General features: G+C 42.4%; 1 protein-coding gene across 4 annotated transcripts in view; it reads left to right on the plus strand.

Annotated features, from left to right (window-relative positions):
- Window positions 1-9,009: 9,009 nt before the first annotated feature.
- ITGBL1 (integrin subunit beta like 1) overlaps window positions 9,010-12,557 on the plus strand; it is a gene marked incomplete at its 5' end in the record, with an annotated part of 220,861 nt that continues 217,313 nt past the window's right edge. For 2 of the 4 annotated variants that reach the window (XR_013824762.1, XM_079902554.1), the window contains one exon: window positions 10,111-10,251. Coding sequence is in view for 3 of the 4 variants with exons in the window: in XM_079902554.1 (XP_079758680.1) it covers window positions 10,218-10,251 (34 nt within the window). Of the gene's footprint in view, window positions 9,108-9,778; window positions 10,252-12,557 lie in introns of those variants that run through there. The other 2 variants (XM_079902557.1, XM_079902556.1) reach the window with 2 other exon arrangements.

The following is a 12,557-nucleotide window of genomic DNA, read 5'->3' on the forward strand; positions in this document are numbered from 1 at the left end:
GAAATAGAGGAAGCAAGATTGGGGAGGGGGAACCATCAGAATGCTATCCCAACCTGACATTGCCCCATGCCAGCCCCATGGGCAGCTCTTGCACAGTGATTGTTCCGTAGTGACACCACATTGAGCGGAAATGGCTGGACTCTCACACCACTGCCTTATCTAGCCAGTGATGGGTCATCCTGAGAAGAGTCATGACCTTGACTGGAAAGCTGATGTAGTCTCTAGAAGCACAATTTATTTCACTTGTGCTTTCCCTTTGATTTATAGAATAGAGAGATATGATAAAATATATAGGGCTTCCCTGGTGGCGCAGTGGTTGAGAGTCCACCTGCCGATGCAGGGCACACGGGTTCGTGCCCCGGTCCGGGAAGATCCCACATGCCGCGGAGCGGCTGGGCCGGTGAGCCATGGCCGCTGGGCCTGTGCGTCCGGAGCAAAAATTCACATTAAAAAAAAATAATAATATATATATATATATATATGTCAAAAAGATCTCTTTCAATCAGTATAAAATAAAACATCTAACTGATAAGAACACATCACAGTTTAGTTGGCCACATTTTCTCTTTCTCAGTGGTGCATAAAATAATAATGAATCTTATATTTGATGAAATATAGCATGGAAAATGGTTGACACATCATAGGTTCTCAATGAAAGTGAATGGACTTGATTTTTCAGTTATTTGTAAAGTCACCAATCTTAAAGAACTTAGATATTTAAGGGACTTCCCTGGTGGTCCAGTGGTTAAGACTCCGCACTCCCAAGGCACAGGGCGCAGGTTCAGTCCCTGGTCAGGGAACTAAGATCCTGCATGCTGCATGGTGGAGTCAAAAAAGAAAAAAAAAAAAAAAAAAAAAGAACTTAGGTATTTAAGTCATTGCAATAATGCTTTGGAAGAATGAACACAATGAGAAGTAAAAACTAATCATGTAATTAATATCTTTTAAATATATTTGTAGTTTTATCATTAACTGAAAGACATAGATGCCATCTCTCTTTCTAAACACGCTTATATCCAATCAGTTGTAAATAGTCCTAGGAAGAGAGTTAATTTAAAATATGACAATTACAAAACAATGAACTCAATTTTCCCATTGCTTTAAATATCCTTTCAACACATCAGGACAATATTAAAGATATTTAGGTTTTCAAGAACTGTTAAAAGTGAAGATTCATTTTAATCTACAATGCCAAAGCAACTGATTTAGGTGCAAAATTAACTAAAAGAATGAGTTGTTTGACCATTTCAACCAGAGCTTGAAAGACAAGTAAAATTTAGGGTGTTGCCGAGGTCAAGAGGAAAGCAGAAGGTGAAAAGGAGAAGAAATTGAGTGAGTTACTCGAAGACCAGATAATAAGCTGCTGTCTCTTCCACAACTGGCTTTATCATCCCAGTTCTTACTCAGCTACTCAGTTATTCTTTTTGGTTACTGACCTCATTTAATCCCTCTCCTTTTTCCTAAAGCAATTTAATTCATATCCCATTTACAGTAATTTATCTAGATTGATTACCAGGCTTCTATCAAATAAAATTTCTGGAAAACTGAATTTCTTCATTGTTTATGAAAATAAAAAGGTTTGCTGACAATTTTCATCACAATAAGAAAATGTTTGCAAGCTGCCTAGTCAAACATATTACATCAAAGTCCACATAATATTTTTATAGCTATAATTTCAGTTTATAAGTTGCATATTATTGTGGGAAAATATTCATCTCTGATCTGAGCTTTTATACACTTATTATTATCAATGTCTATCAATTATTATTATGCTTATCAATGTCTCAGAAAACACACTCAGGGCCCCTGACTCAGGGGCTGCCAAGCATCTCTCTTCACCTAGATAATGTGCCTTTAGTCTGCTTACATTTTTTCTGATTTATGTTGAATGGATCCTTCTCCTGTTGGAATAATATTGAAAATAATGGAAACAGTCGTATAAATATAAGTTTTAAAACAGGGTAGTGTATGATGTACACTGCACAAAAACCGTGAGTAGTTATGATGAAGAGAAAGCTGAGGGGCTAAGTCACTGACCAGCCTGCATAGTGAGAAAGGCACCAACCAGCACAGAGTTCACATAAAAATACATATAAATGAAATATATTTTTAAATTCTTTTTAACTAGCTACATAAATGTCCATTACCAGAAGACTAAATACAACTTTCTATCATTTCCACCTCTAATAGATGTGCATATGTAAGTGAATATATATATTTGTTTACATTCACTTACATATATTTATATACATATATATATACACGTATGTATATATATATCTATTTCATATTCCCCCTTTATTATTGGAAGACTTTGGACAAATATACAAAGAAAATCTAATCACAGAAATTTAGAATTGGGGAAAACCAACGTTCTCTTCACCCACGCCATTTGGGAACCTGAAATTCAACAGGTTAAGGAACCCAGCCAAGATCAGGCAGCTAGTGGATGGCAGAGCCAGCATCAGAAACCCTTCTCTGAACAAACAGTTCAGTGTTCTCTCCACTTGTGGGCTCCTGATTTTATCTTCCCGGTTGTTATTAACTGATTAACCGTTGAGCATGACTTTAAGAATTCAGTCTATTAGTCAGGGTAAAATAATAGTGAAGTGATAAATCTTTTTCCCCTGAAGTCAGTGAAAACCATCTCTATATTTTTTTCCCAAAATTTCCCTTCCGCGTCAACCAGAACTGTAAAAATATTCAGAAGACTGAAAGATTATTTCTTATCCCAGAAGTGCCTAATATTTCCAGGTGTTTTTACTACGTGGGAGGAAAAAAAATGTTTCTGGTTCTGCAGTAATGCCTGGAAAAGATGTTAACTAGACACCTTTTTATTCCACAACTCTGGCCCAGCTGAAAAGTTATTTTTGTTGGAAATTGAAACTTATTTTTATTGCTGCCCCAGAATATTTAGCCTTCCTGAAAGCTTTGATGTATCTTTTACTATTTGAAAACCTGGACATTTCTTTTTAGCTGCAAATATTATCCAAGTGAGTTTTGAGTGAAATTGTGATTTTTTTTTACTTCAAACTTGACTCTAAGTGATTGAACAATTAGTGTGGCACATGTATGGAGAGATCAGTAAGAGCTGTTGATTACCTGACTCTAGATTAGCTTTCTTGATTTTTTCATGGCAAATATAATTTTCTTGATGATTTTTATATTTTAATTGCCTTAATTTATCTCATAATGGTGTGTTAATTCTTCCCTTCCATTAAACCTGAAAAACCATCCTTTAGATCAAATTGTTGCATCTAATCAAGGTGTATCAAACTTTTAAAAGTCATTCATTCATTCATTCACTTAATCATTCTCTAGGCAAATATTTATTGAGATGCTACTCTGTGCCAGGCACTGGAGTGACAGCCAAGAACAAGGGAGCCAAAGTCCCTGCTTTCATGGAACTTGTATTTAATTGGGGAGAGGTAGATTATACACAGTAGGTGAACAAAGGAAAATCATAATGTTAGATCCTGGGAAGGGTTGCCAAAAAAATAAGACAGAATAAAGGGTGCTTGGTCTGGAGGGCAGCTTTAGACAGAGTGAGGAAGAAGGAAGAAAAGAAGGAAGGAAGCAAGAAAAGAGGGAAGGAAAGAAGGGGGAGAGGAAGGGAAGAAAGAAGGCAGGGAACAGTAAATAAATAAATAAATAAACAAATAAGTAAACCAATAAATACTTCTGAAAAATCTTGCTCAGCCTCACGTCTCACACATCTTGCTGTCTTCAATTTTTGAGACTTTTTCTGCCTTGTCGATGAGAATCACAATGATGGAGCTATCCAGCTCTACAATTTCCATAAGGGAGGTGTGTTAGGATGTCCATACTGTTGCAAGTGGGGATTAGGGTACCATCTTGGATCTGAGGGATCAGCCTCAGGGGAGGCTGTTCCTGAGGCCTAGGGCAATGTCCAGCAAGGGGTGCAGCTGTGAGCCATCAGCGGCTGATACTGCCGTCAGCCAGGGGATGGGTGCATAAGCCCTGGGGAGGGGATCTGGATGGGGCATCCCCCATGGATACCAAACATAAAGTGTCTTCTGTGAAGTGCTAGAGTATTTGAGCTTTATACTATAAACAATGGGGAGCTATTAAATATTTTTCAACAGGGAGTGAATGTGATGAAAACTGTATGTTAGAAAGACCTCTTAGGGAGTGGGATAAGGAAAGACACAAAACTCTGAGACTGGATGCAGTGAGGCCAGTTTGGAGGCTATGGCAATGGTGTGCAAAATAAAAGTAAAAATAAAGATGTTGAAGCAGGAGGAATCAACATGGTTCAGTGATTTACTGGACAATCCAGGTAAATTGTAGAGAGGAACCAAAAATAATTCTCAGAATAAAGACTATAAGAATTCAGTAAAATGATATAATTAATAAAAATTGGGAATATAGGAAGAGGATCTGGTTTTATTCGGATTCGTGTTGTATCTGCATGATGGTAGGAGGATACTAAAGTTTGCAAATGCCACCTGGCAAATGATCCAGAATCCTCTACATCACCTGCATCCTTTGTTGACTCCTAGATCTATTATTCATATTGTGCATCATTTCCAATTAATTTATTCATGACAGAAATGTAATATGTATGGAGTATATAATATGTATTGGGTACTGTTTTAGGCCCTGCCAAAAACACGTAAAAGCCCAAGTTTTACCTGGTAAACTAAGATTAATATGGCAACTGATGGGAACCTTCATAACATTCTTGTGAACAAAATGAAGACATGGGCTGATTCCATACAACTCAGGACACTGGTAAGTGGTTAGATTTCATATTCAAAACGTGCTGATAAAGGAATTCTTATTGTCTTGAAGAAAGGTCTCTGCTAAGCTTGGTCCTCAGCCTAATTTTTTTCAACTACCTCATCAGTTATTTGGAGAAAGATACAGAAAGCATGCTCATCATATTTACTTTGGAAAGGGTGAGAGAAATATGAAATCTGTATCCATATTGATTCTGACTGTCTGGATAAAAGAACTGAGCCTAAATAAAATTTAACAAGGATAAATATTGACTTCTATTTGGGGCACCTACACTTGTAACAGCACACGACTGGAGTAATGAGACAGTCAAAAAGGTAATGTGATCTTCAGTTTATTAGCAGAAATATAATATATGAAATAAGAATGGTGAAAGCACCCAGCTGTTTCCAGTTGGTAGAGGTCAAGGTGAGGATGTGACCACCAGTTGACCTGTGAGCCGGACCTCGGAAATCAGAGGCCCCTCCTCTCCTCCTCTGCCCTTGGAATGTACCTTCTGTCCACTTTTCCACAGTGAGAGCCCTTTAGAAGGATGCAGCCTTGAGAGAGCAACGTGTCATCAAGACCATCTGGACCGTATATGCTCCGTGAAGGCCTCTGCATAAACTTTTAAGATACTGGTGTGCAGGTGCGGAGATCTACTCATTCTGCATCATCCAAGACAAGCCTCATATGTAAGTTCCCTTGCTTATGACACCTGCCCCTTAGCCATCTGGAATGGTCTGCCTTTCTTCGGTCTTTCTCTGCCCTCATGTACAAGGGCCATTTTCCCAAACAGCAGTTCCCCGCACTTTCAACCACACCTACCTTATGGTCTCAGTGGTACCTGCCACGCTTTACAGAAGCATCCACACCAGACAAAGCAAAAACGCTCGGGAAACCAGGCTATTAGAGGCTTGACAGTGTAATACACAAGGGAGAGGTGATGGAAATGGTGATGTGTATCTTGAAAAGGGTAGAATTATTTGGGGAGTATGTGGACAGGTGGTGGGCCTGGGGAACACATATATTAGACATCTTAAAATATTTTAAGCAGCTCATGGCCAGGACATTATTTTAAAAGGCCTCTTAGAGCAGATCTGGAACCAAGGGGTAAAAACTTCAGAGCTGCTCTCAGGAAGGGTGTGTTTCCCTTAGTTTTCATTCTTACCGAGTAGACTCAGTACCTAATCATTTGGCAGGGGTGCTGTACATTGTCAATAAATTTAATTTTGGACTAGACGACCTTTAAAATATCTCTTGAACCCCAGATTCTATGAGTTTGTGACTTGATGACTCAGAACTATATTTAAGGATTAAGATGTTTTCAATCCCTTTGAGCTTGGTTTCAGATACTAGGACACCCCCCAGGCCTTTCCCCCAGAGCTGTCACAGGGTCTTTGGGGCCAGTGAGAAACCCAGGACCTTTCACACAGTAATTGGGTCCTTTCCACATTGGCCCTTAAGAGATGTGTGTCCTCCAGTTTTCTGCAAACTAGGAGAGGGAAGAAAGTAGGTCGTTCCAAGATATTTGGTACTTTGGCAGAAAAAAATTAAACCAAAGTTTGCTAAAAAGTGAAAATGTTAAGTTATTTTCTTTTATCTTGCCAGAATTTGTGTGGATCCTAGACTTTCTACTGAGTTACCAACTAAGCTGCAATATAACTATTTCAACTTTCTGGGAATGTTATTTCTGAGTCGCAGTGATATAATGATCTGAATATTTCAATACTTTCAGTCACCTAGAACATACTATCTCTGCTTCACAGCTGCACGCTGCTCATGATAATATTCCTCATTGCACGGTACACTGTAGGAGATTAAAAGAAATGTTTTAATTCCTGAAAGAAATGTTCAAACACCAGTTCCCTATTCCACAGAGATTCTTTTTTTCCCCTCAGAAAATATGCAAAAAGTAATACATGACTCATTTATTAAAAGTTCCATGTTTTCATTGCAAATTCCTAGTGAGGCTTTGGAATTGATGCTTCCCTTCTATGGTTCCCATATTCTCTGAGTCACCAAGGTTTTTAGATGTTGGCAGGAGAGCCTGTTCTTACGTCCTCATAGAGTTACAACGTGGCCAGGAAGGAACAGGATGCCAGGAGTTGAGCTAGGAGTGAGTGTGGCTACCATCCTTAGATCCAGGCATCCATGGCCCCAGCCCTGGGCCCCGGGGCTTGCAAAGCTTCCCAAATATGATGTGCAAATAGTGTTCTCAGCAGTATTGTTAAAATGTAGCTGGTGATTCTGTAGGTCTGGGGGTGGGGCTGAGAACTTTAATTTGTAGCAAGTCCCCAGGCGCTGCTGCTGCTGCGGCTCATTCACAGATAATCACACTTAGGAAATGACTGGTTTAGTGACTCCCTCTGTCTCTTCTCCAGACATACCTCCTCCCCTACAGGATGAGTAGCTCACGTGATCCAGGGCACCTGCAAATGAGCATTTGCGGCTCCTTCTAAACCACACTGTGGGTACCCATGACTCCAGAATTCCCTGCCCAGACCACTCTCTGGCCTTTGCACACCTCTCCCCAGTCTGTCCTCCGGATGGCAGATCCCTCCACCAGCGTGTACACGCTTGGGCCCAAGGGTCGACCAAGGGTCAGCCTTTGAAGAAGGCTTAGCTGCCTGGGCTAAGGATGTGCCCCAGGCAGAGCCTCTTCTGGTACAGATGGAGTCTGGTGAAGCAGGAGAAAAAGTGTGGGCTCTGTTCAGACCTCCTTTTTCCTTCTTGGTAAATGTTGGGGGTGGTCTTATATCTGTTCAGGTAAATGACAGGAGAGATCCCATCCTGTCATATGATCCTTGATTTTAAGACCAGGGCCACTGCTTGGATGGTTCTATTTCACGAGGATCCACTGCATCTAAAGGTCTTCTTAGGGCAAAGGGAGAATGTTTCTTCCCTTCCCTAGAACCTTCCGCAACACCTCTCCCAGATGACCGCACAACGGAGGGGACAATGTGGGAGCTTTGAGGGCTCACAGCTTTCAGCTGAACCCCAACTGCCTGTGTGAATTTGAGCAAATTAGTCACTTTGAGCAAGAGGTCATCCTTTGCCCTCAGTTTCTTGATCTTTATAATGGGAATAAGAATGCTACCCCACTCTCTGCCACCTCTTCCCCATTTCCACCCAACTTACTTCTATTCCTCCTTCAGCCTTCAGCTCAAATGCCATTTGATTAGATCAGATGCCTGGAGCTAAGCTAGAAGTAACTTTCAACCTTCCTTCCTTTTATATTTGTGATTTTGTTTTATGTCTGCTAGCCCAGTGGATTCCGAGAGCAGGGATCCTCTCTCATTAATTCCCTATCTGGCCCAGAGCCTGGTACCTAACAGATGCTAAACCTGTGTTTGCCTAATGAGTAAACGAATGTGTGGTTATTGTCACAATTGGAGATAAAATATATGAAGTGACTGGCACACAGTATGTGCTTCATAAATGACACTGATGATTCTTCAGTGCCATTGACACAAATCACACATTTTATTTTCTCATACTTGATCCATGGCAGAGAATAGGATGAACTTGGGACAACTACAGTTTGAACTGTCCAAGTTAAGAAAAAATGTGGTGTGATAAACTACTGGCCCAAACAACTAGAAGCATGACACCCTCTTTAAAGGATTAAGAAACGAGAGACCCATAATTTAAAACAAAGGATCAAAAGTCCAAAAAAGTGCTATCTATCAATTTTGCTTGCCCCTCACAACTCATACCTCAAAGAGTCAAACAGTGCATCTTTTTGAAAAGCATGTGGTGAAACTAATTCCCTCCGCAAGTGTTCTTGCTGACATCACCAACCTCCCCCTTCCCCTTCCCATCACAGGGATTATTTTATCTGTCCCTTTAACATCAGCCAGCCCAAATATCCTCTTGTCAAATATTTCTGGGGCCTGCACTTGAAGAAAGAAACGATTTTCTCAAATCTGTGAACAGGAATTTTTCTTTCTTTTTTTTTTTATGGCAAAATAAACCATCTGCTTGTACAACTGTTTCTAATTACTTCCCTGCCTAGACTCTCCACTTGAGGGGTTTCGTACCAGCACCCCGCCCAGAGCAGTGCTGCTGACTAAATCCTAGCAGGCAGCTCACCCACACCCTTGCAGCTCCGGGGAGAGCCCCGGACCTGCACGCCTGGGTGTCTGTGGGTCCTTCTGCCCGGCCATCTGCTGGTGGCACCTCTGCCCCCCCGAACCTCCCCGACCCCGGCCCCGTGTGCGCCACCTTGCAGCAGCTCTGCTGGCCTCTGCAGCCGGGAAACTCAGCATGCGTCCCGCAGGCTTCGGGAACTTCTTGCTGCTGGCGTCCTCCCTTCTCTTCGTGGGGCTGTCAGCTGTTCCTCAAAGCTTCTCGCCATCTCTGAGGTAAGCCTGATTTGTTTTTCTTTCAGACAGACCTGCCCTGCTTTGCGTGGCAGGACTCAAGCTTCAGGATGGCTGCCCTAAGCCAAGAGCGGTTAGGAAGTTGGACACGGGATAAACTGTTTTCAACCTGTTCCTATTCCTTTCCTTACATCTACACTGTGTATTGCTTTACCCTTGTCCTTTTGCTTTTCCTTTGGAAAAATACAATCATTAAATGAATATATAGTTTCCTCCTATTCCAATACATATCAGGAGGGTTATCTGCCATCCTATGTGTACCTGGGTGTACACACCGCCTATAGGGCAGAGTTATTCCATGGGGTCTGTATTACATTCTGCATTACATTTTAAAAGAGAATTTGGGGCACATCACAATAACCAAACTTTTACATTTTAAAAGTATAGTTCATAAGCATCGCTTATTGCAACTTGAAAATGCATTAGGCACTATGCTATCATAACATGTAAAGCTCTTTCTATATATTCATCTCTTATTTTTCATAAAATAACTGCCCCTGGCCACCAGCTAGCAATGGGACTTTTTAAAGAGAACTGAAAAGTCAGCCAAGGGTCATACTTTGGGTTAATTTGTATTTAAATATGCATGTAAGATTCAGTGGCAAAACGCCAAGAGGCAGGGCCGGATCACCTAGTCCACCTGGAAGACGGTCCTGTTCTCAGGTGGGCAGGTCACCACTTGGACATTTTGGGTCGTGGTCATTTCTTAAGGGATGGCCCGTGGGTGGTATCAGCTTGGTCCCCAGAGAAACGTGGGGTCCCAGAAAAGTTGGTCCTATCCGTGGGGTTGCACGTCTCCGTTTGGGATCTGGGATCTGGGTGGACCCTGGGAGGCAACGTGGGCCCCAAGCAGAAGGGGCAGTGTCTAGGCTTGACCGTGGCCCTGCTGTGGTTTGTCGCCCCTGCAGAAGCGGCCTGGGCGCCGCGTGCCGGCTCTCCCGGGCCGAGTCGGAGCGCCGGTGCCGGGCGCCCGGGCAGCCCCCAGGGGGCGCTCTGTGCCACGGCCGCGGCCGGTGCGACTGCGGGGTCTGCATCTGTCACGTGAGCGAGCCCGGCGTGTACTTCGGGCCCCTCTGCGAGTGCCATGAGTGGATGTGCGAGACCTACGACGGGAGCACCTGTGCAGGTAAGGGGGTGGCGCTGTCCCCTCCGCTTGGCCCACGGCGCCCGCTGGGGCGCGGACGCACGCGCACCCGGGGCGAGAGGGGTGGGGACGGCCCCTCCTACAGCCCTGGAAGTTATCGCCGCTGGGGAGGCCTTCCTTTTGCTCCCCAATTCTGGAATCGTGTCTCTTAACGCTTGTCTCCGCCCTGGGGTCCAAACTTCAGTGGAAATAATACGTGTAAGATTCATTCGCTTAATTATAAATCTCACTTAGCTTCTACTTTTAGTTCCGTATTACGGACCAAATCTCCCAACTGCCTCGTAAATGGAATGATTTCGCTGGGCTCTCCTACTCTAATCACAAATATTAATCATAATATTTGCAGACTGTAAGCCTGTATTTATTTTATTTTAATTGAAGTATAGTTGATTTACAATCTTGTGTTAGTTTCTGGCCTGTATTTTATTTTTACCAAGGAAACACAGGGGGATATTATTTTCCTGAATTCCAGCGGAGCAGATTGTGTCTTTGAACGTGGACTTGCCCTCTCATACTTAGCATATAGTTCACAAAGAGAAGCACATATCAGAAAACTGTATCTGAAAAACAAGCAGGGCCCTACTTTCTTGGAAGCGATGGCTTTTGTATTGTTTTAGCGGCTCCAGTTTCTCGGCTGTGGTGCAACTTGGTATTTTGTAAGGGTGGCGTGAAAATACATTCATTTCCCTTGCACATTTTTAAGGAGTGATTTGGATTCTGATACTGGAAAGGGTCAAGCTGTTTCTTCATAGAGAATACCCCTAACCTCTAACCAGTGTCACATAACCGAGCTGTTTGCTTAGGGCCAAAGAACCTCAATCAGGTCATTGTGAATGATCCAGACACTCTGTCAGTAAAAGGACTACACAGTGCCTTCCCACCAGGGTTTGGCAAATACGTAGGAAAAAAAAAAACTACTTATTTTACCCACAGTGTGGCTGAGAATGAGAGTCCAACACTAACAGAGAGATCACGAATCAGTTTATAGCAAAATGTTTTTTTTTTTCCTTGGCATCTGGGTCCAGAAGTGCGGCGGGGGGCGGGGGGATACTTAATATGCAGGCTGTTTGGCCATGAAAAAAATATAGTCGTATGAGTAATTTGGAGGGGCACAGGTGCTTCTGAGTGTTTGTTTAGCCTTGAAGACTGCGGCTCAATCCTTCAAACATATTGAATGCCACAACTTATTTTAGCTTTGTCACTCCCACAAGCTGCAGTGTTATTAAGGGCAACCCTTTGGAATGAAAGCTAAGTATTGTCTAATATTTCATTCCAAATTCAACTGCTACCTGGCTTCTCCGGCTTTGATTGCCTCTGGCAAGGCCTCTTCAATATCATGAGTCTGAACACATTTTTCGGGCCTTTTGTATTGCCATTCCATTGGAAAAGTAAGAAGCAAGATGCAGTTTTTCAGCCAGTGAGCTAGTTTTGGTTGCCAGATAAAACTCCCCTTTTGAGGAAGCTGATCGGTTCCCTTTCTGTGAAACTAATGCTATGGTATGTATACTTTTGTATACCTCCCATGGGAAATGATTCATTGTTTCCTCCTACCATCTTTGTCACTACGTTCCTTCCTCCTTGGTACAAAATGTGGCACTGAGTCATGCATGGTTTTGTTTGCTAGTGTGTGCATTCTCGTAGAAGGTGAAATGTGTCTCTTTATTTAAGGCTGAATGAAATAACTGTGTTCGTTTTCCGTCCTCTTCTGTTTCTCACTGACACCTACTCTCCAGGCATGGTGCAGAATCTGCCCCTGCGAATGTGCTGGCTACATTTGCAAGGGCAGTGAGGACAGCCTTACACACAGCCTATCTGGTGGTCCTGCCAGCTTGCCTGCCTGTTCTGTGCTTCAAGTTTAGCTACTCAATTACGTCTTCAAGAAATAATTCCTATATTGTAGCCAGCAAGATAGAAATGTAGCAGATTGTCTTTTATGTTTTTACGTGCACCTGGGCCTTTACCTCTATGATAAGCCCCTATAGGTGATTTCCAGAAATAGAGTAGCTTCCAGAGACTTCCCCCACCTCCGTGAAGAGAACAAAATCAGGCTCTGGGAGTGTCTCGTAGAGTGGTTAAGACTATGGGCTCTGGGGGAGATTTTCCAGGATTCAAATCCCACACTTAACAGCTGTATGAACTTGGGCAGTTACATAAACTTCCTGAGCCTTGATTTCTTCATCTGTAAAATGGGAATAATAAAGTACCTACCTTATGGGATTGTTGTGAGGTTTAACATATGCAAAAGACTTAGAAAAGTGTTTTGCACCAAGTGCTCAATACACATTAAT

This window comes from Stenella coeruleoalba (assembly GCF_951394435.1).
Source record: "Stenella coeruleoalba genome assembly, chromosome: 18".
Classification (NCBI taxonomy): Eukaryota; Metazoa; Chordata; class Mammalia; order Artiodactyla; family Delphinidae; genus Stenella; species Stenella coeruleoalba.